The following is a 27,333-nucleotide window of genomic DNA, read 5'->3' as shown; positions in this document are numbered from 1 at the left end:
CCTTGTGGATCCAGGGGATCAGGCCAAAAACGCATTTACTTTCTAACAGAGTTGAAAACAGCTCTTTGGTTTCAACTTGTGTGTTTTGGGAATTGGTTAAGAGGTTGGCTTCAAAAAGAAAATGATTCAGTTTGGAATGTAGTGAGTTTGGGATGATAGTAGTCGAGCAGAACGGGCTTGTTAGTGGTTGAATAAGGATAGGCTTGGGAGTTTCAAAGCGGTGTTAGTTAGAAATGTGTCAGTGAAGAGTTAACCGTGGGAGAAAATGCAGAGAGAAAACAGAAGGCCAAAGACCAATCCTCCCCTTGTCAAAGAATAATTTTAAAACTTCTACTTATATACAAAGAAAAACAACAATTGATTGACTCTGGAAAAGGCAAAAACAGGATTTATGTAAAAGAAAAAGTAGAGAGGGAAGAAGGAAAACTGTAGATAGTTTGAAAATTGTGGCTTTTGTTTTCTGTGAGTAAGCTGCTGATGGCAGCCAACAAAGAAGCCAGTTAAGAGTATTCTGCCCTCGGGCAAGTGGATGGATTATTAAATAATACAACTTCACTTGGTTACAGATTCTCCAGAGGACTTTAGGAGTTAGTTCAGGTATCTGTGTCAGGCTGTCTCTGGATAAAGACTATCTATCAGTATCCTTTGTAAGCACCTTCATCATCATTACACCAGGTCTGTACTGTTTCCCTCACCAGAATTTCTGAACTTCTCCCTTCTCATCAGCTCTCATCCAAATTGGCCCTGAGGACTTCAGTGTCCTTCTGAAGCAGTAACATGAGTTGAATGTTGTGTGAGGGGAATGAATATTTAACAGTATTTAGACCCCTAAATATCAGACAGCAGAAGATGGCAAAAAAAGAGCAAGGGAATTCTAAATATGATTAAAAATATTGGGACCCATTTCATATCCAGGTTACTCACTGGTCTGTTTAATCAGGAGAATGAATCCCAAGGATTAGTTTAGTCAAGTTGAGCTAATGAAGTGGCTTTCTTTCTCAATTGATTAATTGATTGTTTTATTTTTGTAACATAAACCCTAGTATAAATAAACATGTGAGCAATTGCAGTCCCCATTTTAGCAGGTCAGTATGTAGCTGAAGACTGTCCTAGCCAACGAATTTTTGGTAGTCTGTGGGGCCTCTACGGTTTGAAATGCCTTAATTTGCTGTTTGAATCATAGCTGAATTATGAGTCACCTAGCCAGGGTAAAATGTTTTTGTACAAACCAGTGAAATCCAACCCTAGTCCCTAACACCTTACCCTAAATCCTATATCCTTAACCCCTAACCCCACCACTGACAGTGATCTCTTTCGACTTGTAACCTAACCCTAGCTCTTCTGACCCTGACCCTGACTTGTTCTCTTCTGAAGCTGACCTTGTAACTCTATCCCTTGATCCTTAAACTCAAATCCTAAACCTTAGGCCTTTGCTGCAGCCCTAACATCTAACCCCACTGCAGTCCCTGAACACCACCCAAATGTCTGACCCTTGACTTGAACACTTTTGACCTGCCATTTTGAAAATAACCTAAGTGTCCACTGAATGAATGGATAAAGAAGTTGTGAGAATATATGTATATAATATTATATATATATATATATATATGTGTGTGTGTGTGTGTGTATGTATATATATATATTCACACACTCACATAATTCAGCATAAAAGAAGGGAATCCTGCCATTTGCAACAACATGAATGGACCTTGAGGACATTATGCTAAGTGAAATAAGTCAGACAGAGAAAGACAAATACTGCATGATCTCACTTATATGTGAGCTCTAAAAATCAAACACAACCAAATTCACAGAAAGAGAGAGTCATTTACTGAAGAAGCAAGTCAATGAGTTTGATGCTAAGTATTGGTTTCCTCCAGCACCAGCATCCTCCTCTAAAGAGGATGTAAAGGCAATCATTGTGTTTTACTTGATTGTCTGGGGATTCAACAAGTTCTTAATTCTTCATGGTAAGTTCAGGAGTTTTTCTGCAAGAGAAATAAATACCTGCTCAGACAAATCAAATTTGGGAAAATTAAGAGGGAAAACTACCATATTGGTAATTATACCCATAGTCCAGCAAGAAGAATGCTAAACAATTATTCTATGAATTAAGGCAGACCAGAGATACCCTAATTTATCTGAAGAAGAACAAAAGCACAGAGTGGAGGTGGGCCAAGAAGACGAGAGCTGTGGGTACAGATGCCTGCGTGAGTCTTCGGACCCCAGAAGAGTGTATGGGAACTTCCGTGGGGCAGAAAAGGTAGAGGGTAGAGACAGTGGGGTTGACATGAAGCAGAGTCTGGCCAGAGGCTATGGGGTGTTATTCCGAGGCATAGAAAGTGGTGTTAAAGTATACAGTCTGAAATCAGCCTAATCCAGGTTCAAGATTCAGCCCTGCCAGCCCCTAACTCGGTGGCCTTGGGTAAGTCACATTCCTCTCTAGAACTCAGCATCTTTGAATGTGCAATGCAGCTAATAGCAGCACCTTCCTCACGGTGGGGGCTGTGAGGAACACAGGAGAGGAGATACAGACAAAGCATGTGACAGTGCAGGACACATGGTTGACAATCAGTGGTAATTGTTCCTCCTGTAGTAGATGCTGTATTGTTTATGATCTTGTCAGGAACAGAGTTTCTCTCCTGCTTTGGTGAAAGGCTGTGGGGAGGGGCGACCATTCATTCATTATTCATTCATTCCTATTCTCATTACACCATAGCCATTTTAATGAGTTCAGTATATCATTCTGTTTACGTGTGTTTGTGCGAAATATATTGTGTTTGTTTATTTTTAACTTCCATAATGGTGTTGTGTTATTTTTATTCTGTCCCTTGCTTTTTCTCTTAGTGCAGTGTTTTGAGATCTGTCATATTGCTAAGTTTACATCTGATTTATTCTGAAAGCTGCATAGAACTCTATGAAGACACTTTCCACGGTTTACCTATTGATTACTTGACTGGTCTCACCCAGGCTGCCCCCAAAGCTGCCACCTGCTGCAGTAAACAAGTATGTCACTTTACAAGCTGTGAGAGAATTTCTTTGGGATTTTCTAGGTTTGGAAATGCTGGACCATGACATACAGATAAATTTAATTTCTTACTTTGTCTAAGAACTGGTCGATTGCTCCTCAGAGTGGCTGTAACTGTCTTCCCTGTCACCACAGATATACGAGTACAGGTATCTCTACCTCATCACTGGTGTTGGACGTTACTGAGCCTTCTGACTGTTGCTAGTATAATAGGTGCACATTGGTATCTTATTGTTTCAATTCAAATTTGTCTGGTTATCCATGTGCTTTGAACATCCTTCATATGCTCATTAGTCTTATATCTTTATTTTTCTATAAAACCATAGCCTCTGCCTATTTTTCTGTTGGTTTGCTGTATATTGTCTTGTTGCTTTTTTGTGTATGCATTTGTTGCTTTTTTGCATATGCATTCCACATATTAGCTTTTTGTTGTCTTTAGGTATAGCACATATCTCCTCTAGCTCTGCCAGCTATCTGCTAACTTACTCATGTGTCCTTCACTTATCAGAGATCTTCAGTCCAACTGGAATATTGATTGGGAATGAAATGAATTTTCAAAAGAGTTTAGAATACTTAAGTTATAATCTAAGAGCATGGACTGTCTCTCTATTTATTCATATGATCTTAAATATCTTTTGGCCAAATTTTAAAGTTTTCTTTTTGGAAGTCTTGAGTATTCTTATTTTTAAATAGGTTAATTTCCAGATACTTCATAGGTTTTGTTTCTGTTTTGAGTGATAAATTATTTTTTTAATTTTATTTTCCAATTGGGTGTTACTACTGTAAAGAAATGTTAACTGCTTTTGTAGGTTGACCATGCATTTAGCAGAATTTCAGAACCTCCTAAAAGTGTTAATAGTTTGTAATTCATGCCATCCCTAGATTGAAGATTACAGTATCGTCATTTTTGTTTTAGGAGACTAAAGTGCCGTCTAGCAAATGGACAAAAATAGAAAGTCTTGAATAAAACTAAAAGCTCACCACTTGCTCATATAGTGGTCCTTGGAGCAGGTGCTTTGCATTGGAGAGCAGCAGTCTTTTAGCCACTGGCTTAAGGACAGGCTCTGTGATTGTTAATTTTATGTACCAACTTATTGGTCAGACATTATTCTGGATATTTCTGTGAGGGTGTTTTTTGATGAGATTAACATTTAAATCAGTGAATTCTGAGTAAAGCAAATTGCTCTCCATAATGTAAGTGGGCCTCATCTGGTCAGTTGAAGGCCTGAAGAGAACAAAAGACTGACCTCCCTGAGCAAAACAAATTCTCCCAGCAGCCAGCCTTCAGACGCCATTCTATGGATATCCTTAAGTTTAAAAGCATCTCTTTGAAGTTGCAAGTTTAAAAAGGACCAGAGGTTTCTTTGACAAGGGCTGTGGTCTAGCTGTAAGCAGAGGGGATTCAGCAGTATTGTCTGTGAACTGGCCCAGTTCAGAAAGAATCTGACAGAGGTAGAGATCATGTGAGGTCTCTTTACAGTTACCCCAGATCATGAAAGTGCCTGAAGGTCTTTATGATTTCTCTTTAGTGGAACTAGAGAACATTCAGGTTGTGGACCTTCCCTAAGTGAGTAATATGTATGCTGGTCTGTAGATCAGATGAGCCTTGTGAACTTGTTACCGATATTGTGTCAGAAGAGACTGTTACAAAATTATTACAAAATTGTCTTTTTAACCTGCGTTTCCTTTGACCCTCTTCATTTTCTCTTCCAAGGTAACTTGTCCCAGTCCCTTTGCTGTGCCTCATAAAGCTATAATGATCTCTGTGGCATCAACTGAGTTCTTGCTTGGCCCTATGACCCCAAAATCAAAGACACAATATCGCAAACCTCAGGGTTACTCAGAGCCGTGGTCTTTTCACTCTCAGAATAACATTTTGTGTTCCAGTTAGTGTCTTTTGTCAATATCCCCAAATTTGGGCATTACAGGGAAGAAAAAGGGTGGAGCAGATGTTCATTACTGCCAAATTATCAGGCCAAAATACATTTCCTCCAGCAGAAGATGTTATTTTTGAGATGGCTGGGAAAATCTGAACATGAAATACGTTCAAAAGAAGATGACAAGGAACTCATTAGGTGTAATAACAGCATTGTGGGTGTGTAAGGAAATGTCACACTTCTCAGAGATGCACTCTGAAGTGTGTAGGAGTGAAATGACATGATGTTTGACTTGTGTTTATATATTTCAGTAAAGAAAAAAGAGAAGTAAAAGAAATAGAGGAAGGAAATGTGGCAAACACATTGTTCTTTGTTGAATCTATATGATAGGCATATGAAGTTCATTATATTATTGTCTCTAATTTCATGTATGTTTGAAATGTTTCATAACAAGAATCTAAAGCCCTCTACAACAGTGAGCTTTTAACTATATCTGGTTTACTGCCAAAAATTAAAAATAAAAGTGACTTTACTTACACATGGCCCATCATGCAGCTTAGTTATGTTAAGCCCTTCATATCTGAAAGAAATTATATTTTGAAATGATTATTTTTGCTCTGTGGTGTAACATAAGTTATAATTTTACTTGATAATCTCTGGCTAAGTTTGAGAAGAAAACGTTCGGCCAATAGTGAATTCTTATTTAACAAATATTTTAAAACATCTACTATATAGTTATTTATATAACTATATAGAGGCTGAATGTATAAAACATACTTAGCTTGAAATTAAATATAGAAAATTCACAATTATCTTGCATATTTAGTAGAAATACAGAGTATTAGAAAGAGAATGTGCAATAAAGTTAAACTACATTTGATGAAAGTTAAAGATGTTACTACTGACCTTATAGGAATAAAAATGATTATAAGGGAATACTATCAACAGCTGTACATCAATAAATGAGATAGCTTAGATGAAACGGATAAATTCCTAGGAACACACAAAGTACCTAAACTGAGCAGATCTATGTCAAGTAAAGAGATTGAACCAGTATTTAAAAACCTAACAAAGAAAAGTTCAGGAACAAGTGAATTCTATCAAACATGTAAAGATTTAATACTAGCCCTTTCAAGACTCTTCCAAATAATACAAGAGGAAGAACACTTCCTAATTTGCTCCATCAAGCCAGAATTACCATGACAACAAAGACAAAGGCATCACAAAAACCAAAAACTATAGACAATATCCATTATGAATACAGATGCAAGAATTCTCAACTAAATACTGATGAACTGAATCCAATAGCATATTAAAAGTTTATACACCCTGACCAAGTGGGATTTATCCCGAGAGTTCAGGGTGGTTCAATCTAAAACTATCAACCAGTTTAATAACATCATATTAATACATTGAAGGGGGAAAAACCATGGGCTCATCACATTCATGTGAAAGAAAACACAGCATTTGAAAAATCCAGCACCCTTTCATATTACAAAAAACTCAGAGAACTAGAAACAGAAGGGAACCTCCTCAACATAATTAAGAACATTTATGAAAAACCCACAGCTAACATCGTACTTAGTGGTGAAAGCTTAAAAGATTTCTTTCTAAGATCAGGAACAAGACAATGATGTCTGTGTCCACCACTGATAGTCAACATTATACTGAAGTTCTAGTGAGAGCATTAGGCATGAAAAAGAAATAAAAGTCATTTAACATTTTATTTGTCTATACCTCAGTAAAGCTGGGGACAAAAAAAGGCATCCAAAATGGAAAGGAAGAAGTAAAACTATTTCTATTTGAAGATGACATGTTTCTATATATAGAAAAATCCCAAAGAATTCTTATAAAAATTATTAAAGCTAATAAACTCAGCAGTGTTTCCGAATACAAGATCAACATTTGAAAATCAGTTATGTTTTATATACCAGCAAGGAACAATCTGAAAATAAGATTTATAAAAGTTTCATTTACAATAGCATTCAAAAGTAAAATACCTCAATAAATTTAACCTAGGAAGTGAAAGACTGTGCACTGAAAACTACAAAACATTGCTGGAAGAAATTAAAGATCTAAATAGATGGAAAGCTCTCCCATGCTCATGGATTGGAAATATGTTGTTAAAATGTCCATACTACTCAAACCAATCTACAGATTCAATGTCATGCTTATCTAAATCCCAGTGGCTTTTTGTGTTTTTTTCCAGAAATGGAAAAGCCTATCTTCAGATTCATACGGAATTGCAAAAGTCCCTAAGTAGCCAGAGCCATCTTGGGGGAAAAAAATTGACCCCAAATTCCTGATTTCAAAAACTTACTGCAAAAATACTGTATTCTGTGTGGTACTGGCATTAGGACAGACATAGAGAATAGTGGAATGGAATTGAAAATCCAGAAATAAACCCAAACATCTATGGCTAACCAAGTTTTAATGAGTGCCAAGACAATTCAATGGGAAATGAGTAGTCTCTTCAACAAATGGTGCTTGGACAACTTGTACACAAATGTTCATAGCAGCATTATTCATAATAGCTAAAAGATGGAGACAACTCAAATGCCCATCAGTGGATAAGTGGAAAACAAACTGTGGTAGGTACATACAATGCAATATTATTCAGCAATAAAAGAAGAGATTAAGTGCAGATACATGCTACAACATGGATGAACCTCAAAAAAACATACTAAGTGAAAGAAGCCAGACACAAAGAGTCACATATTGTATGATTCCATTTATATGAACTATTCAGAATAGTAAATCCATAGAAAAAGAAAGCTGATTATTGGTTTCCAGGGACTATGAGGAGAAAGGAATGGGAAGAAACTGCTTAATGGGTATTCTGAGGTGATGAGTTTTGGAACTAGATAGAGGTGGTAGTTTCATGACACTGTAAATGTACTAAATGCTACTAATCTGTTCACTTTAAAATGGTTACTTTTATGTCATGCAAATTTACCTCTGTTAAAAAATATATGCCCTTGAGCCCATTCATAGCTATGAGACCTTTGTCAAGTTACTCTGCTTTTGTTCTTAGTATCTTCACTCTAAAGTAAGCTCTTAGCAGGGACATCAGTGAAAACAGAGAAGAACCTCTGAAAATTCTCTTCTCCATAAAGACAATATGAACACTGGCAAAAATAGAATCAATCTTTTTGTAACTTTAGGAAGTTTAAAAAAAAAAGGCTTGCAACAATCCAAGGAGCATTTATTTGTGAAAAATGGCTGAATCTCAATAAGAACAGTGAGCTTTGTAAAATTTTAACTTGCCCTATTCCCATCTTCCCCACATGTGTGGTAGTTTTGAGAAACAACAGCCTGGAAACACATGGAGGGGACAGAATGGTGTTGGAGTGCCTTCAGAGTACCATTATCAGAGGATTGTCATTATTTGACCTGCCTGGCCGTTCTCTGGATTTGACCTAACTCAGAGCTCCCCCAGTGCATATAGCCTTTTCCCTGGAGGCCCTGGTTGAACATGATCAGAGGCAATTGTCAAGCATCATGGCTGCCATATGATGGGTAACAGGGTAAACAATAGGCTAACCAAAAGCTTATAAGTCAAAGCTGGGGAATGAGATGTCCATAGGAGGTTTTGAAAAGCACCTATGTATTCCCAAGAATCTAGAAGGCCATACACTTGTGTAGGCTACGTACATGCTCAGGAGAGACCTGAGAAGGGCTTAAGCTCTCACCTCTGGCTAATCTTGAGGTTCTGTGCAAATGGGAAGTGAAGGCTAAGGTATACTTTTAAACTGCCTGGCTAAGCATTGAGGGCATTCCTCAACACACACAGTTTTTGTTAACAAAGACTGGGAGATTTATTGGTTCTAGCCATTTAAGATAATTTCTATCCAATCATTAGGAGACCACTGAGGCAATTGAATAGGACCTGTTTAGTGGCCATACACGACAAAAGTATGCAGAGTTCATAGAATTATTTCAGAAGCCACTAAACTAACAAACAGTAACAGCAACAAACCTTAGAGGAGACAATCTGATTTCCAGGGTTGCCATATTATATTATTTAAATTGTTCAGTTTTCAACAAAAAAAATTATGACACATGCAGAGAACCAAGGAAGTACAGCCCATACACAGGTTAAAAAGCAGTCACTGGAAAAAGTCACTAAGAAAGTCCAAGTGTTAGACTTAATAAGACAAAGATTCTTCATCCAGCTGCCTCCTCCTCTTCATCAGGCTTCTGTTCTTTGGCCTGAGGTGGTCACATCATCTGAGCTCTGTGCCTACTTGCCAGAGTCAGTTCCACTTGATCCTTGTCCAGGCCAGACACAGCACACTCACCTCAGTGTGTTTCTGTTTCTGCCTGAATGGGATCACTTTGGGGAGCACAGGGAGGGATAGAAGAAATGAAGGAGCAAGTAGTGGAGGAGTCTCTGGAGGGAAGATCTAATTAGTGGGAAGTGTTCTGAGGAGGTCATCCCTATCTTGGCCACATTTAGGCTCCTGACTTGAGAGGAAAGAATAAAATCAAAACTTACAGAATTTTGTAGCAGAGGTGGCATTCCCCACTGTAGGTAATCTGGTCACTGCCACATATGGGTTCACTTGGCTTGATGTAAGAGAAAATCCAGCACTTATTTATATTCTCTGTGCACAAAACCTGAGGGTGAGACAGAGACCACTGCTTCAGATACCTTCCTCCAGGGCTCTGGCCATAATCCCTGGTTGCAGGGGAGGAGGATGGGATAAGGAGCACTAGATCATGAGTTTGGAGAGCAGGCTTCAGAAATCTTGGGGTTTGACCCCTGGCATTTACCACCAACAATATGAATATAATATATAGTATAATATAAAACATGTAATCTGTGGACTTCTCAGTCTGGGCTATAAATTCCTTTTTAGGATGAAAATTGCTGCCCTACAACTATAGAATGTGATTGTTAGGTTACAGAGAGGTCCCTACCTCTCAGAAGCACGAGCTGAGACCATCAGGGAAACTCTTTTTCTCCCCATTCCTGCGCTTGGAAACCAGGGAAGCAGAGCTTACCTTTGTCTCTTCTAGGTGTGTCCCTTTGCCCATAGGAAGAGGAAAGTCTGGAAGACAAAAGAAGAGTTGCTGCTCTGACTTCTGCCTTTAGGTGGGGAAGTTAGGATCAGGGAGAGCTGGTTGGCACACAGGAAGCATCAAATCCCATCAGCGGAGGCCAGGGTTCCTTTCTGGCGCATGCTGCCCTCTAAAGGAGTGAACAATCAGGAAACTTCTGCCCTCTCCCTCTTGTAGAGATCTTAATCTCAGCCCTTCCACTTCTCAGGTCAGTAACAACTTCTACAATCCTTCTCAGTTGTTTTTAGAAAATACACTCTAAGTGACAAATTACCATGAAATAGTTAATATTGAGATACTTTAAAAGATGCTGGGTTTCATTAAGGCATACATGCTCTTGATCCAAAGCAGTCTTTGCAATATTATATATATAATATATGTAAATTATATATAATTATAACGAACTGATATAATACAGAACATGTATATTATCAGCTCTATGTTCTATATCTTTGTTAAGATGTAATTCACATACCATAGAATTCACCTAAAGTGTACAGTTTGTTTTTCAGTATATTCACAGAGTTGTGCAACCATCACCACAGTCACTTTTAGAACATTTTCATCACCCCAAAAAGGAGTCCTCTACCCATCAGCAGGCCCTTCTCATTCCTCCGTCAACAGCTCCTCCCTTTTGCCGACCCAGATACCACTAGTCTACTTTCTGTCCATTCTGGACACTTCATATGAATGGAATAATAAAGTATGTAGTCTTTTTTGTCCATTTCTTTCATTTGATGTTTTAAAGGTTTACCCATGTTATAGTGCACATTAGCACTTCATTACTTTTTATAACTAATATCTTATTGTATGTATTTACCGTATGTTGTTTATCCATTCATCCGTTAATGGACATTTGAGTTGTTTTCACTTTTTGGCTGTTATGGGTAAGGCTGCCATGAACATTTATGTACAAGATTTTGTGTGCCCATATGTTTTCTTTTCCCTTAGGTATGTACCTAAGGGTGGTGTTGCAGGGTTATATGGTGACCTTTGGAGGAACTACCAGATTACTTTCTAAAGCAGCCACACCATTTCACATTCCCACCAGCATTATATGAGGGTTGCAGTTTCTTCACATCTTTGCTAACATCTGTTATTATCTCTCTCTCTCCTTTTTTGCTTTGAATTCTCAAGGAATTCTTTTTTTTTAAAAATATAGTCATTGTACAATCTTATGTCAGTTTCTGGTAAATAGCATAATGCTTCAGTCATACATACACATATATTTGTTTTCGTATTCTTTTTCATTATAGGTTACTACAAGATATTGAATATAGTTCCCTGTGCTATACAGTAGAAACTTGTTTGTCTATTTTATATATAGTAGTTAGTATCTACAAATCTCGAACTCCCGATTTATCCCTTCCCACCCCCTTTACCCACCCTGGGTAACCATAAGTTTGTTTTCTAGGTCTGTGAGTCTGTTTCTGTTTTGTAGATAAGTTTGTTTGTGTGGTTTTTTTTTTTTTTTAGATTCCACATATAAATGATATCATATGGCATTTTTCTTTCTCTTCCTAGCTTACTTTACTTAGAATGACTATCTCTAGGCCCATCCATGTTGCAGCAAATGGCATTATTTTATTCTTTTTTACAGCTGAGTAGTATTCCATTGTGTGTATGTATATATATCGCAACTTCTTTATCCAGTTACTATCTCTTTTTGATAGATGCTTTACAAATAATTTCTGTCATTCTCTAGGCAGTCTTTTCACTTTGTTGATATCTTTGTCGGTATACTTTGAATCACTAAAATTTTTAATTTTGATGAAGTCCAATTGATCTTTTTTTTTCTTTTGTTTCTTCTGTCTTTGGTATCATATTTAAGAAGGCTTTGCATAACCTAAAGTCACAAAAATTCACTCATGTTTTCTTCTAATAGTTTTATAATTTTAGCTCTTACATTTTTTTTCTGTGATCCATTTTGAGTTAATTTTTGTCTGTAACCTGAGAAAGGGGTCCAGTTTCATTCTTTTGCATGTGGATATTCAGTTGTCCCAGCAGCATTTGTTGAAAGGACAATTGTCCATCAGATTATTTTGGAAGCATTCTAATATCAATTCATCCTAAATGTGAGGGTTTTTTTTTTTTTTCTTATTTCTAAATTCTACTCCATTGACCTATATCTCTATCCTTACACTAGTACCACACTGTCTTGATGTCTGTAACTTTGTAGTAAGTTTTGAAATTGGAAAATGTGATCACTTTCCACACTTCTGTTCTTCTTTTTCAAGATTATTTTTCCGATTTGCAGTCTTTTGCATTTCCATATGAATTTTAGAGTCAGCTTTTCTATTTTTGCAAAAAAACCAAACAAAAAACAAAAAACCTCTCGAAGACAGCATAGAGTTGGATCTTGTTTTTTAAATCCAATCTGACAACTGCTACCTTTCTATTGGATTATGAAATTCATTCACATTTAATGTTTTTAGTGATATAGTTGAATTTACATCTGCCATTTTATTTTTTGTTTTCTGTATGCCCTGTGACTTTTTGCTCCCTAATCCTTTACTGTTCTCTATTGCATTAAGTGAATATATTCTAGTGTATCATTGTAATTCCTTTAATGATTTTTTTCACAATCTTTTCTGATTTTTTTTAGTAGTAGCACTATGGCTTACCATATATATCTTATCAGAATTTACTACATATTTCTACTATTTTAATTCAAGTGATATATAGAAATGTTACTCCTATATACCTCTATTCCTTCTTCCCTCCTTTTGTATTATTGTTATCATACATATAATATTTATATTTGTTACAAACCCAACAATAAATTTCTATAATTATTATTTTATATAAGTTTATGTACTTTAAAGAAACAGAGAAAAGAAAGGACAGCAAGTATATATTTAGAATCTATTACATTAACCTTTTATTCTACCTCTGGAGAAGGGAGAGGGGCTGGAGACTGAATTAATCACCAAATGCCAATGATTTAACCAGTCGTGCCTTCATAATGGAACCTTCATAAAAACCCTAAACAAAAGAGTCCTGAGTGCTTCCACGCTGGTGAACACATTGAGGTGTGGGAGAGTGGCAAACCTGGAGAGGATATGGAAGCCTTGTGCCCCTTCCCACATACTTTGCCCTGTGCATCTCTTCCATTTGTCTATTCCTGAGTTGTGTCCTTTATAGCAAACTGGTAACAGTAAGTAAAGCACTCTCTGGAGTTCTGTGAGCCTTTCTAGCAAATTATCAAACCTGAGGAGGGGGTCATGGTGACCGCTGATTTGTAACTGGTCAATCAGAAGTACTGGAGGTCCAGATTTGTGATTGGTGTCTGAGAAGGGGGCAGTCCTGAAGGACTGAGTCCTTAATCTGTGGAGTTGAAACAGAGCAGGACCTGGTGGGGCCCTCCCAGGTACAAATCCTTTCCACGTCCCCTGTTTCTTATTTGCAGGAGATAGGCTTCATTCAGCCTCCTAGACCTTCCCTGAGTTACAAAGGGCAGATTCAAACAGTAGCTAATCAGGGAAGGGAGGGAATGCAGAAACAAAGGAGAAGTCTAGAAACAATAGTGCAGCCATGAGGCAGGGTCCTGGTTCCTCCTCAAGGAATATACATAATAATGCCTTTGATTTCTGCTGAAACTAAGGTCCCCACCCAGGTGGAGGATGGTAATTTAAGGCTGAGCACAAGATTCCTGCAGTACCACCCTGTTACCTCACCACCAGCCGATAAGGAGAAAGTCTGCACACAGTAGAAGACGAAGAAGACTCTGACACCTTCCCCAAATGACTCTCCCTTAAACAACTTTCATGGTTGAGCAGAATCTTCAGAATTGGTTTTTGAATATAAGTCCACCTTCTCCCCACGTTGTCAGCCTCCTAAGTAAAGCAGCCTGTCCTTTCCTACCAACACTCATCTCTTGAGTATTGGCTTTTGAGCTGTGAGTTGCCAAACCTGAGTTTGGTAACAGAATCAGCCATTAACCAGAATAATATCTGAGTCTACCTCCACAGAGCCTAATGAAGTTCTTTTGAGGTTTGAGAAATGTAAATACACAGTCTCTGGAAATGAATGTTTCAAAGGTTAGAATGTCCTGGATGGTAACCAGGTATTTTGAAAAATTCAGTGGTCCTGAATTTGAAAGATCTTTGTTCGACTCCCAGCTTTGATACCAATACATTTTGTGTGAATCCTTTCTTTCTGTGGGTTTCAGTGTCTGCATCTGGAACATGAGGAATTAGGATTAAATAAAACAGGACAGCACTTCCACTTTATCTCTAATTTTTCCATGATCCTGGATATACCGCAGAAAATGTGGGCAGAGCAAGGACATGGAACTCACCAACTGCAAAGGCAGTCCACGTGGAGATGGCCAGAACAAGGATGGTGCTGGAGAAGACCCTCTTCATGGGGGCGGAAGAGCTGTGGAAACATGCAGATTTTGACAGTAGGACAGACAAAATTCCATGTGAAGTACAAAGTCTCACAGAGACCTCTCATTGACCAGGAAATGATGTCTAAATACTTCTTGTTTGTTCTCTCCTCCGGTCACTTGGAATGATTTGTGTCTGTTACAATTAAATTGCTTAATTCATTTTCCTAGAATAATTGGACGTAAGAAAAAAATGATCTGAAAAGTAGAATTTTATAAGAGAATATGTATGTGTGGGTCTGTTTCTGGACTCTTTCTTCTGTTCCATTAACTATTTGTCTATACTTGAGCGCAAACTATACTATTTTAATTATTATGGCTTTATGGTAGTATCAACTGAAATAAAAACACAAAACATGAGAGCTGTGACTTTCAGTTTTATTTGGGGACCTACTGAGGACTATAACCTGAGAGGCTGCCTCTCAGATAGCTCTGAGGAGCTACTCCAAAGTGATGAGGAGAGAGGTCAGTATATGTGTGATTTTGAAGAAAGGGTACATCCAGTCGAGCACACATCTCAGTAAAAGGTTGTGGCTCATCACAAAGAACAGGTAACTCAGTTTATGATCTTAAGTGCTTTTCTAAGTATGAGAAAATGCAAGCAATTGGTTTCATAAAATTTTCTCCTGACGGAGGGTATAGCTCAGTGGTAGACTGTGTGCCTAGCATGCACATGGTCCTGGGTTCAATCCTCAGTACCTCCATTAAATAAATAAATAAATGAACCTGATTACTGCTCCCCCACCAAAAAAAAGTAAGTATCTAAGTATTAACTGAACTGTCTGCACTGCCAGTTTTCCCAGAGCACAGAGCACCTCGTTCCTGATCTCCAGCCTGAACTCCATTCAGGGCGTGTTGAAGGTCAGTGACTTCAGTGGCTAATGACTCAGTCCTTGTAGAGACAGATGGCAAGCAACACTTCTTAGTTGGCAGTAAGTCCTGAGAACGTGTATATGAATCCTCCAACTTTGTACTTCTTTATTTTATTTATTCAGATTTTAAAACGATTTATTAGATCAATCTGTACAAGGGTTTGGATTCTAAGATTCAGAATAAATGTGTTATCTTGCTACCTTAAAAAAATAAAGAATTTTAGAAGATGCCAGAATAAGAGCTAGAAAAGAATATCAACAAGGGATCCTTTAGTAAAGAAGCAGCATCAAGAATTTTTCCATGAAGTGTTTTAAAGTTGAGATTTGTCTCTGAAGTAAGCAGGACAGTCACTAGGCAGTTCAGTGATACATGTAAGTCAGCAGACAGTAAGAAACGGGAAGCTTCAGAACACCGACTACTCACTCCCATATTCCTAATCTTCCAGAATATAATTACTTTGGTGTTAATATTTCATAACCTATAACATTATTGAAATGAAAACCATAGAGTATTTATCATCAGCTTACTTGCATTATTGAAAATATTATAGTACAGGCCAATTGAGATTATTTATCTGCTGTTTTCTATACATTTTCCAGGCAAATTATATATCTAGGTAATTTCTGCCCAAGACCTTCTCTGAGTAGAAACAAATAATAAATAACTCTCTTCCTATGCAAATGTTTGCAAATTATTAAGTCCAGTTTACCTGCTGTGACTCCCACAGTTGCTCAGAGAAGCTGGCTGGACAAGATGTTTTTTATTCCCAGTCTGTTGGTAATGAAGTAAGACTCTGTGTGTGGTGGAGGGGAATAAATATCTTTTCAAGGTTGAGGTGCCTGGCAGCAGACGAGAGTGAACTGTGAAACAGAATGTTACTCAACATCCAGTTCTACAAGGATTGAGCCATTAACCGCTGCAGTTGCTGACCAACAGTGAACTCCGAGGATTTCCGGGTGAAAAATAGGAGGAGGCCCTATGTGCTTTGGGCAAGCAGACCCCTGAGAGAGATGTCTATCTTAGGAAGAATTTTAATGAACCCAGATTCTTGCATTTTCCCATACAGAGAAAAGCACTTAAAATTTATTAACTTGAGTTTTTGTGTGTGTGTGTGAATAGAAGTAATCTATTAACAAGATGTATGCTTGACTGCATATATTTCCTAGCCAAAAATCATATATAAATTAATTTCTCCCCCTATCTCTTCAAAGCAGTTCCCTCAGAACTACTGAGAGGCTCTCTCCTAGGCTATAGTCCTCAGTAAGATCCTTGAATAAAACCTAAACTCACAACTCCTATATTGTGCATTTTTCTTTAAGTCGACAGAACTTTGAAGTTAGGAAGTGTAGACCCAACTCAGATCTCTTTCTTCCAACTCCAAATTCTATATGCCTAAGTCTCATGAGTTCTTATTTCAGTTTCCTGAGGGTAGTGTGTACTATCTACAACACTCAGAAAGATAGCTGTTCTCGTGAAACCATTATGGAGATATGTCATACCCAATTTTTGAATTCTGACATTTTTATCTGTATTGCAATTATTATATTCAGGACAGCTTCAGATATTTACACAATAGTGTAAGTTGCTATATCTGTACATGTAGTTAATTATTTTATCAATAGTCAAAACTATGTATTCACTTTGTTGAAATATTTAGAATGTTTCTAAATTGACTCATAGAATCTTTTTTTAACTGAAGTATAGTCAGTTTACAGTATGATGTACAGCATGATGTTTCAGTCCTACGTATGCATACATGTATTCATTTTCAAGTTCTTTTTCATTATAGATTACTACAAGATACTGAATACAGTTCCCTGTGCTTTACACAAGAAACTTGTTTATCTATTTTATGTATAGTAGTTAAAATTTGCAAATCTCAAACTTCCAATTTATCCCTTCCCACCCACTTTCCCCACAGGTAACCGTAAGTTTGTTTTCTATGTCCATGAGTTTGTTTCTGTTTTGTAGATAAGTTCATTAGTGTCTTCTTTTTAATTTTTTAAGATTCTTTGTATGAGTGTTATCATATGGTATTTTTCTTTCTCTTTCTGGGTTATTTTGCTTAGAATGTTGATTTCCAGGTCCATCCATGTTGCTGCAAATGGTGTTATTTTTATGGCTGAGTAGTATTCCATTATATAAATATACCACAACTTCTTTATCCAGTCATCTGTCAATGGACATTTAGGTTGTTTCCATGTCTTGGCTATTGTAAATAGTGCTGCTATGAGCATTGGGGTGCATGCGTCTTTTTGAATTATATTTTTCGATGGATATACACCCAGGAGTGGGATTGCTGGATCATATGGTAAGTCTACTTTTCATTTTTTAAGGAATTTCCATACTGTCTTCCATAATGGCTATACCACTTTTACATTCCCCCCAGGCAGTGTAGGAGGGTTCCCTTTTCTCCATACCCTCTCCATCATTTATCATTCGTGGACTTTTGAATGATGGCTGTTCTGACCCATGTGAGGTAATACCTCATTGTTGTTTTGATTTGCATTTCTCTAACAATTAGTGATGTTGAGCATCTTTTCATGTGCTTGTTGGCCATCTGTATGTCTTCTTTGGGGAGATGTCTGTTTAGGTCTTCTGCCCATTTTTCGACTGGGTTGCTTTTTTTTTTTTTTTAATATTTTGCCATCTTAATGTTAATATGGTATATCTTTCTCCATCCATTTACTTCTAATCCAAAGGTGTCTTTTAATTAATCATAGTTGTATTGAATTCCCAATTCAATAATTCCAACATCCCTGCCATATCTGGCCATGGTTCTGATGTGTGCTCTGTCTCTTCAAATTGTGTTTTTTTCCTGTTAGTGTGTCTTCTAATTTTTTCTTGATATTGGGTAAAAGAACTGCTATGAGTAGGCTATTAGTAAATTGAATTGTTTTCATAATTTCTTTTTCAAATTGTTAATTATCAGTACAAAAACCCACAACTAATCTTTGTTTATTGATCTTGTACCCAACACCTTGATTTAAGACTTCCAGCTTCCAGAACTGTGAGACAAATTTCTGTTGTTTAAGCCACCCACCTTGTGGCAATTTGTTATAGCAGCCCTGGGAAACTAATACAAGGGCCCATCTGTGTAATCCAGGATATCCTTGTCTTAAGATCCTTAATTAATCACATGTACAAAAATTCTTTTTTTCCAAATAAGGTAACATTTAGAGGTTCCAGGGATTAGGACATGGTTTTCTTTGTGTCTGGAGAAGGTGTGTGTGTGTTGGGGGGGAAATCAGCCTACTAAAGATGTTTTCATTTTCATTCAGTTTAATATAATTTTTAATTTCCTTTTTTATTTCTTCTTCAGCCCATCAGTTTTTCAGTTCTTCTTTAATCCATGTTCTTTTGGTTTCCAAATATTTGGGGACTTTGCAGATATATTTCTCTGATTAATTTCTGGTTTATATCCAATGTGGTCAGAAAACATGCTTTGTATGACTTGTGTACTTTTACATTGATTGAGAATCGTTCTATACACCAGAGGATGGCCCATATTGCTAAGTGTTTCAGGTGCCCCTGAAAAGAATGTGTGTTCTCCTGTTGATGGGTAGAGTGTTCTATAAATGTCAGTTAGCTCAAGTAGGTTGATAGTATTTTAACAGTTGCCTAAACTCAGCTGGTACCTGGCAGAGCAGGTAAACCATGCAAGTAACAGGTGACTCCCATTCCTTCTCCTTCTAGCATGTCCTTTCCTCTGTGCCTCCAGAACCCCATCCCAGAATCCCAAGCCTAAATTTCTATAATGATGAGTACTTCTTATCTGTACACTATTGCTTGGAGCATAAGTATTTACATATAACATGGGTTGAAATATATATCTATATCTACATTATCTACCTATATATACATATACATACATATATCTTTATACATAGAAATAATTAATAAATTGCTATTATACAAAAGTCACGAGATTCATATTATTTTGCAAAATTTATGGAAAATTTCATTTCTCTCACAGGAGACATAGCAAAGCCCAGAAATATGGATATGACCACTAATAAACACAAAAGGGCTAAAAGCTGGGAAACATGCATCCAGAAATACGTTTGCATTCATTAGCCACCAACTTGGAACGTGAAACACGGACATATAGATCAAGGAGATAGAAGAAAATGTGGAAAAAAAGACAAAGGTACACACAAGAATCACAATATTCTGGGTAGCCTTTGTCTCTGGAGAGAGGCTGAAGATGTGTCCAGGACTGTGAATATATTTAACTTGCTGTTTGTGCCTGTAGAGAAAAAGCACCATGGAACTACTAGTCCAGACCAAGACCCCCAAGCACACCACATCAATGGAAGCATGCAGAAAGGCAAAGAGTGAGGAGGTGACAGGATTAACAACAGCACAGGAACAGTATCCAAAATAGTTCAGAGTGTTGTTTCTTACCTTCCTTGGGCCAGTCACTTTCAGAGGAACCACTGTGTTTCCCAGAAGATGCACCCCCCAGCAAAGGAAACAGAAAGGCCTAATGTACTTTAGGACTCTGACTTTGAGCTCAGCCCACTTGGATTTACTGGGAATGATTGTGATGGCCTGGAAGACACTCAGGAAGCAAGTGGAAGAGAGACAGACTTCCCAGGCCACCCTGTGAATACAAAACAAAAATTTACATCCATAGTCCTCCAGGAAATTGTTCCACCCAAAAGATACCATTGTCTGAGGGATTCCCTTGGAGAGAAGGACTAAACAGTTGGCTAAGAACACATGTTTGAATATATGGTCTGAGGGTCTTGCCCTGTTTCCTGTGTGGAAATTGAAAGTATAAATCAAAAGGAAGGAGGAATTCCCCAGAATTTCAACACCAGTCTGGGACAGGAAGAAAATCCCCAATGTCAAGTCCCCAGAATCCATCTGTCAGTGGTTGCAAATGGCAATTTTATTCATATTCAGAGTTATCTTTAGAGAAAATAAAAGATTTATGTTAGTTACATTGCAAATGGAATAATGTTTATCCCAATTCCAGAACCTTTAAGAATAATACACTACTTAATACCCATATATTCTAGTCACACCAACTCTTGCCCACAGGGGAAAGTGTCATAAATCAATATTTACAATATATACTCATAAAAATTCCAAATTATTTTCTTATTTCTATATTTTTTTACATACATGCATACACACAATTACATACAAACATGTTCATATACTTAAATATAAAAATACATGAATGCCAGGAATTTTTACAGTGTTTTCAAATAAAATGATCATTTTACACACATTTTAATCATATTTTTAGTGTCACATTTACTATGAAAATCCTACTTACTCATCTAGTACACTTCTTTTTTTTTTTTTAAATGGAGATACTGGGGATTGAACCCACGACTTCATGTGTGCTAAGCACACACTCTACTGCTGAGCTATACCCTCCCCAATCTGGTGTAGTTCTGTCTTTTTTTAATGGCTGTATGATATTTCATGACAGATATTAAAAAACTTATTCATATAGTCCCCTATTGATGTTTACTCAGAAAGTTTCCAATCGTTCTGCCAATACAGAAATTTTTATTACTGTCATCAATAATGGACACCTATATTTTGCTTACTATTTCCTAGGTACTCTTTTAAATGCTTTATGCATATGATGTCTTTTAATGATCAAAAAAAGTTAGGAATTAGGTGTGTCAGCCCATGTCACTGATAAGGAAAATGAAATATTATCAGATGAAATAACTTGCCAGTGTTCACCTATCTGATGACTAGCAGAGCTGGGAATTGAACTGGCTCTGAGTGTTTCTTTACCTTTTACACCTCACAGTCTCTCATATGATTAGCCTCGTTTTATGTTTAGTGAGTGTATAAGAACCTCGATGTCGCAGCTATGCAGTGAGCTTATTCTTGTTCTTATGGCATAGATTCACAGAAGTGGGATGCTTCATCTGGGAAGGGAAGGAAAGAGAGAAGGAAGACAGGGAGAAAAACAACGGAAGGGGATAATGATAATGGTTTTCCAGGTAGGTTGAAACAGATTCGAATTCCACCAACAAGGTAAGAGCATACCAGTCTCCTTAACTCCCACCAGCGTTAGTAACTTCATTTCCCCCCAGTATGATGAGTAGAAACTGATATTGCACTGTTACTTTAATTTGAGTTTCTTTGCTCAAGTGAATTTCCCTGTTTTTCTTAAGGTTGAGTCTTTTGGGTTATTCTTTATGAATTGAATATTCCCATCCTTTCCCCATTTTTCCCTTAGTCTTTCCTCAAAATTTTATAAGCTATTATCACCGTCTACCTAATCAAATTTTGTAATCTGCAGAGCACATTCTTACTAGATTGATTATTTATGTATTATTTGTGTGCATTAATTTTGTTTATGGAATATATTATATGCATATTTTTACTTTGTATTTAATCAGATAATTTCATTAATTATTACATAGTTTGTGCTTTCTCATCTTGTTTGATGTAGTTGTCCCTGACCCTGAATTTTAGGTGCAGTTGTGTAGATATTTTTTGAAAAATTATATTGCTTTATATTTTTTGTTTGTTTTTTGAGGGGGGAGGTATTAAGGTTTATTTATTTATTTATATTTAGAAGAGGTACTGGAGATTGAACCCAGGACCTCATGCATGCTAAGCATGTGCTCTAACCACTGAGCTATACCCTCCCCCCTATATTTTTAATTTAAATCTTTAAGCTATCTGGATATTTCTAATTCAAATATTTTTATTTAAATATTTAAGCTCAGTTTTAATATGGTTTAAGAGGACTTTTTTTTAATATTTACATACACAGAAAGTTATGAAGAAGCTATCAAATTAAACATTTTACTATAAATACTGTATTCTTATATGTCAGTTTCTTATAAATATAGGGAGATACTTCTTTAGTCTTTATCTTGTTAACTATTCTATTTCTTCTAACTTTTCATTTATTTTTAGTCATTTTTTCATTAATGGAGGAACTGGAGATTGAACTCAGGACCTCATGCATGCTAAGTGCTCTGCCACTAAGCTGTACCCTCCCCATTTCTTCTATTGTTGTTTTTTTCACTTATTTTATATACTCAAGATTTACAATATAGCCCATTTCACTATTAAATAATCATGAGAGATTAAAACAGGTGTTCAGAGATTATATTCAATTAAATATTAAAAGTATAATAACCCAGAGCTAGGCTATGTTTATTCAGAAACTACATAGATCTTGTGATAATAGGATGATAAAAGAAATGAGTAACTTACCTTTTGGACAGAAACAAATTGTAAATGGCAATCATCACTGCAATTTTAAAAAAATATTTTTCCCATCTATCCTATATGAGGAGAGAAAAGAGAGAGGAAAGAACAATGAAAGAAACCAAGTAAAAATTTACTTATATAAATCTACTTATGAGTGATAGTTGTTTGTCTTTCAAAGCAAGATTAAATGCAAATGCTTAGAACTAATACAGTCCAATAAAAACATGAATACAAGGTAAATATAAAGAAATGACTAGATCTTAAACCCACAAATAGCTTTAACAGTTTTGAAAATGAATTATAAATTTCTAGCAATTAGGGCAGCATGTTTTTGTTGCAGGAACAAGAAAACAAATCAATAAAACAAAGATGAGAGTCCAATAATGGGAGTTGTCTCTTCTAAGAAAAGAAAGCAATTAGACTGCTTTGGGCAGGAGCTGACTTGTTTGGTCTCCTGTGGGGGACGATGTGTCCAATGAAGCACACGTTAGTCAGCTGTAGGGAGATGCCCAGGAGGCTGTGCACCTGGGCCAGACAGCAGATGAGGAAGCGCTGGACCACAGCCAAGAGGATGGAAAAGCTGAATCACAGCAGACTTCAAACACTTCTGGGAAGAAGGGGGACTTGGGTAACATCCAAGCAAAGCACAGAAAACACATATCCAGAAGTGTAAAAAAAAAAACATAAGTAACTATATATGGGATAATTTAGTAAACCAAGCATTCTAAGTAGACCAGTTCTCAGGTCAGTCACACGATAGCCTCTCCTTTCAGACGTCATTCCATAACAAGTGATTTGTTACCATTAAATATTTCTCCCATCACCAGTTACCCAACTCGGTTATTCACTTCTGTTCAACAATCAGCTCATTAATACCATCTGTACCATGAAGGAAATGATGAAGAAATAGAAATGTGAGGATAAAAAAAAAAGTAGTAGGGGGAGAAAAAATATATGTAGGGGCAGAAATAACAACAAAAAACTATCAAAGGAGACCATTTAAATCTCTGGTAATTCCAAACTTACATCAAGATGTGTCCAACTATATACTGAAGAAAAGAAAATGGGAGGCTTCTCACTGCTCACAAGCACTTTGGATAAGAGACACACTTACTATCTCCTGAATTGTTTCAGGCTCTGAAACAGAGAAACAAACAAATCTCTGAGCAAATGCCATTCAGAATATGGGAGCACAAAGATTTTATTCCTTTCAATATAAACAGAAAAATTATAATGTTGTTCCCAATATTTGTCTGTAAAAAGAAACATTTTATAGAAGATGGCACAGGAAAATTTAGAATTCTTTTATTTAGAATTCTCAAACTACCTCTAAATTCGCCTTTAATTAGAGTCAGTGTTGAACAGCAAATGGGTCTCCTTAGAGATTACCCCAATGAAATCTCAGTAGTTAGGGACAGAAGGATTCAGAATATCTGAACCTCTCCCTAAGTCTAACCCATCCTGCAGAACATTGTGTTCTAAGTTCTCAGAAAGTGTTAAGACACAGAATGCCTAAATGTGTGTGCTTATTGAAAGAAATGATCTCAGTCCCAAAGCACACATTTAATGGAGTATTTAACATGATGAGAGATTCTGAATTAGAAAATCATTGAAGTTTGGGGTGTAGAACACAAAGGCATGGAGTTAAGAAGCCTAGATTTTGTCATGTGATAGAAAGATAGTAAATTTTAAGATATTTGAAGACAAGTAGTGAGAGGGCTGGGGAGGAGAGAAAGAAAGGGAGCAAGCAAATGGATAGTTAGAGCCAAATGAACTGCTAATAAAACAGAGTCAGAATATTATGAAGTCTTGTTTTTTTGTAAAAGAGAGGTATTTGATTATACATTTCTATTAAAGAATGTTTTCCCCAACGAATCAATGCTTAACTAACACTAGTTGAAAAACTAAATAATGAATAACGATAAATGAAAATAATAATATCTAAAAAAGTAGAAGGGAAGTCTGTAGCGGGATCTGTACTAGAGGGAGAAACCAGGGTAGCATCACTTGAACAAAAGAAGAAAAATAAACAAGCAGCAAAAACGTAGACAGGAATCTGAAGCAGAAAAATTGAAGATAAACAAAACCAAGAGTCATCATTAAATGAGAGACGACTCACCTTATAAGCTGAATTTCCAAAGGACCTGGTTTGGTAAAATATGCTCCAGGGGAAATAACCTGTGTGTGTCTATTATGTAAAATGTCTATTTGTCTAAAACAATGAGTCATTGAGCACAGATGTTGAGAGCTGAGGTGTTAGTAGGTTAGAGAGAAAGCACGACGCAGTATAAATACACCAGCCCAGATGGGGCCTGGTTGAAGTTATTGTTGTCCATATGGCCTCTGGATTCAATTAAAAATTGAGGAGACATTCTCCCCCCAAATCTGTCTATATACATTGTCATTTGTCACACAAACTTTGACACATTTCTTGTGCAGGCAGTGCATGCTGGCCACTCTGCCACGACACTGTATGTTTCAGTATCTTAGATTCCCTTAGAGCTTAGGGAAGGTGACAAGGTCACATTTTAGATGTGTGATGGGTAAGGATGAGCATAAAAGGTCAAAGAGGAGGAGGAAAACCCTCCACTTCATAGACTTTCTGAAAACATTGGCAACAGCTCTGATATTATCAGCAAGTGTTCCATCTGCTTTCTTCTTGAAGCATTTCCTAACCAGTATTATATGTTCAACATGCTCATATTTAACAGTGACTGATCCTGTCTCAGGCCAATAAATACGTAACCAAAGAGGATACAAATAGTGCTGCAAGCCTGAATTCACAGGCACCCAAGTGAATCTTGTTCTCATTTAAAAAAATACATCGACTCATCCAGCCAAAGCCCAGAGGGAAGGTAGGCATACTAACATATATGAAATATTATCCATGTGATAATGACTTTGTCTCATCTGAACTATTTAAATATCTTGAGATGTGTTTGTTATAACCTTTACTTTGCAGATGGAAATCATAAGAGTAAATACTTTTATCAGAAAGAAGAGATAGATAAATTCAAACCAGAAGACAAAGTAAGTGGTATCTTTGGCTGCCCAAGGAGAAGGGCCTAGGTTAGGTCTTCGTAATTCTCAGGAAACAATTAGTCCCCCTCATTGGAGAGCCCAGTCAGCATCTCTTTTCTAATGGTTCCTTTCACCTGAAGTAAGAGAATTCTCACCTAACGGATGGCTGCTGCCGGGACAGTGGCTCAGGGTGACAGTCGGTGTGTGTGCGTGGCGAGGAGCAGCCGCACTCTGGGTTATAACCCTGGGAACCTTGGACCTCATCTCCTTCCAGACCTGTGATTATCATGTCATCTGCAGCAGGGATGACAGTTGCTGCAAAGGGACATCATGCTAAGTCTCAGAAAAAGACCTGTTTAATTATTGTAAACAATTACTGGTGATAATGAAAATGCCCAAAGAGACTGTCAAAATTAACTAGACGAGAAACTTCCCAGTGATTTCCAGAGTGATGGGAGGCAGACATCCTCAGTAAATGAGCATTGAGAATCTAATTCCATTTTCCAGATAGACTGACGTTCCCTTGAGGGATTAATTTCCCTGGGTGGTAATTCTATACGCTTCCTCACAAATCTTAGGTGCCCAGGCATCTGTGATATAAACAGTGAGATAGAAACAAACAAAAAAATTAGTGTGTCAGATGGGGCTGCCAAGGAGACAGAAATAAATAAGGACCAATTTTTTTCCTACCATTATCATTTTCACACGGAGGTAATGTTTTATTATGTCCAAAACTGTTGAGAGAAAATTAATATAATTATATAGAAGTTGCTCTTGAATTAAGCACAAAGGAAGTTTTGGGGAAATGGGTGCTACAACAGCCTCAGTGGAACTGTGGTTTTGAAAAATCTAGGAGAGGGGTGGATATAACTCAGTGACAGAGCACAGGCTCAGTATGCACAAGGTCCTGGGTTCAATCCCCAGTATCAGCATTAAGAAACGAATAAAAATAAATAAAACAGAAATAAAAATCTAGGGGTAAAGGCAAACATTGCTGTATTGGCAACCCTGTTAAATATTTCAGAAGTGAAAAGAGAGAGCGTTTTAGTGTTTATCCTACCCTCAAATAGTCCACATTTGTGTTACCAGATCATCCAGAGAACCTTCTATATCCTATTCATGAGATCCAGTTGGCATGATGTCATCAGTATAGCGGAATGTCAGAATGATCATAATCCCTTTGGGTTACATTGTGACCCAGAACAGAAGAGTTGTCCTAGCCCTGTGGAAAGAGTCGAAAGTGAACTGCTTTCTTATCCAGGTAGGTGAAAATTGCTTTAGGTCATTTTTCCTGATACAGATGAAAAACAACACACTCTTCAGATAAATAGCCACATGGCACTCACCAGAGTCAGGTCACCCAGGTCCCCATTCAAGCAATGGCCCCTGTGAACTGGTTCAAATATCAGAATTTTGTGAGGGCTCACAATTTTCTGCTTAGTCATTGACTCGAGTCTTCGGCAGTCCTACTCTGTGTCATTTCGTTTGTAGAAGAACAGTCCCATCACAGGCTGCCCATCTACTCTCACACCGATGAACAAGGCCTGCTTGCCACTGACAAATCCTTGTGATCACTTGACAGGTCTCCAGGTTGCAAAGTCAGACTTGTTTCCCCTTACAGCTGTTCTACCCCTCTTGCTTCTGACAGTGAAGTGTTAGCATCTGGCTCCTGTCAGTGGAATTCTGTCGTCCCCCCTGGCACTGGGAAGCCCATTTCTTGGTGGCTCTCCTGCCCTCACTGCGACCTTCAGAGGACAGAATTCCACTGCTGAGCTTCTCAAGAGACGCTGGCGCCTGCCTCCCTGGTGCATTCCCTGTTGCCTTTGCAAGATGAGTGACCACTGGGCCCTCTCCAGGACCCTTAATGGCTGGGT

At 37.3% G+C, this 27,333-nt stretch overlaps 2 protein-coding genes across 15 annotated transcripts in view; one reads left to right on the top strand and one right to left on the bottom strand.

Annotated features, from left to right (window-relative positions):
* FBXW12 (F-box and WD repeat domain containing 12) overlaps positions 1 to 27,333 on the top strand; it is a 71,751-nt gene that overhangs the window by 16,546 nt on the left and 27,872 nt on the right. For 8 of the 14 annotated variants that reach the window (XR_004312180.1, XM_032458590.1, XM_032458584.1 and 5 more), the window contains exons 3-5: positions 19,209 to 19,382; positions 21,112 to 21,210; positions 26,549 to 26,720. The gene's annotated coding sequence lies outside the window, so the exon portion shown is untranslated. Of the gene's footprint in view, positions 1 to 19,208; positions 19,383 to 21,111; positions 21,211 to 25,149; positions 25,294 to 26,548; positions 26,721 to 27,333 lie in introns of all 14 variants that reach the window. The other 6 variants (XM_032458580.1, XM_032458587.1, XM_032458583.1 and 3 more) reach the window with 6 other exon arrangements.
* SPINK8 (serine peptidase inhibitor Kazal type 8 (putative)) lies at positions 1,808 to 16,099 on the bottom strand. Its single transcript, XM_014568411.2, has 6 exons — positions 15,942 to 16,099; positions 14,270 to 14,349; positions 9,913 to 9,959; positions 9,404 to 9,525; positions 5,443 to 5,485; positions 1,808 to 1,988 (listed from the first exon to the last, which is right to left on the bottom strand). The coding sequence occupies exons 2-6, from the start codon at positions 14,334 to 14,336 to the stop codon at positions 1,977 to 1,979; spliced, it is 291 nt and encodes a 96-aa protein (XP_014423897.2). The 5' UTR covers positions 14,337 to 14,349; positions 15,942 to 16,099; the 3' UTR covers positions 1,808 to 1,976.

Source organism: Camelus ferus, chromosome 17 (assembly GCF_009834535.1).
Source record: "Camelus ferus isolate YT-003-E chromosome 17, BCGSAC_Cfer_1.0, whole genome shotgun sequence".
Taxonomy (NCBI): domain Eukaryota; kingdom Metazoa; phylum Chordata; class Mammalia; order Artiodactyla; family Camelidae; genus Camelus; species Camelus ferus.
This window is presented reverse-complemented; position numbering and strand designations above follow the sequence as displayed.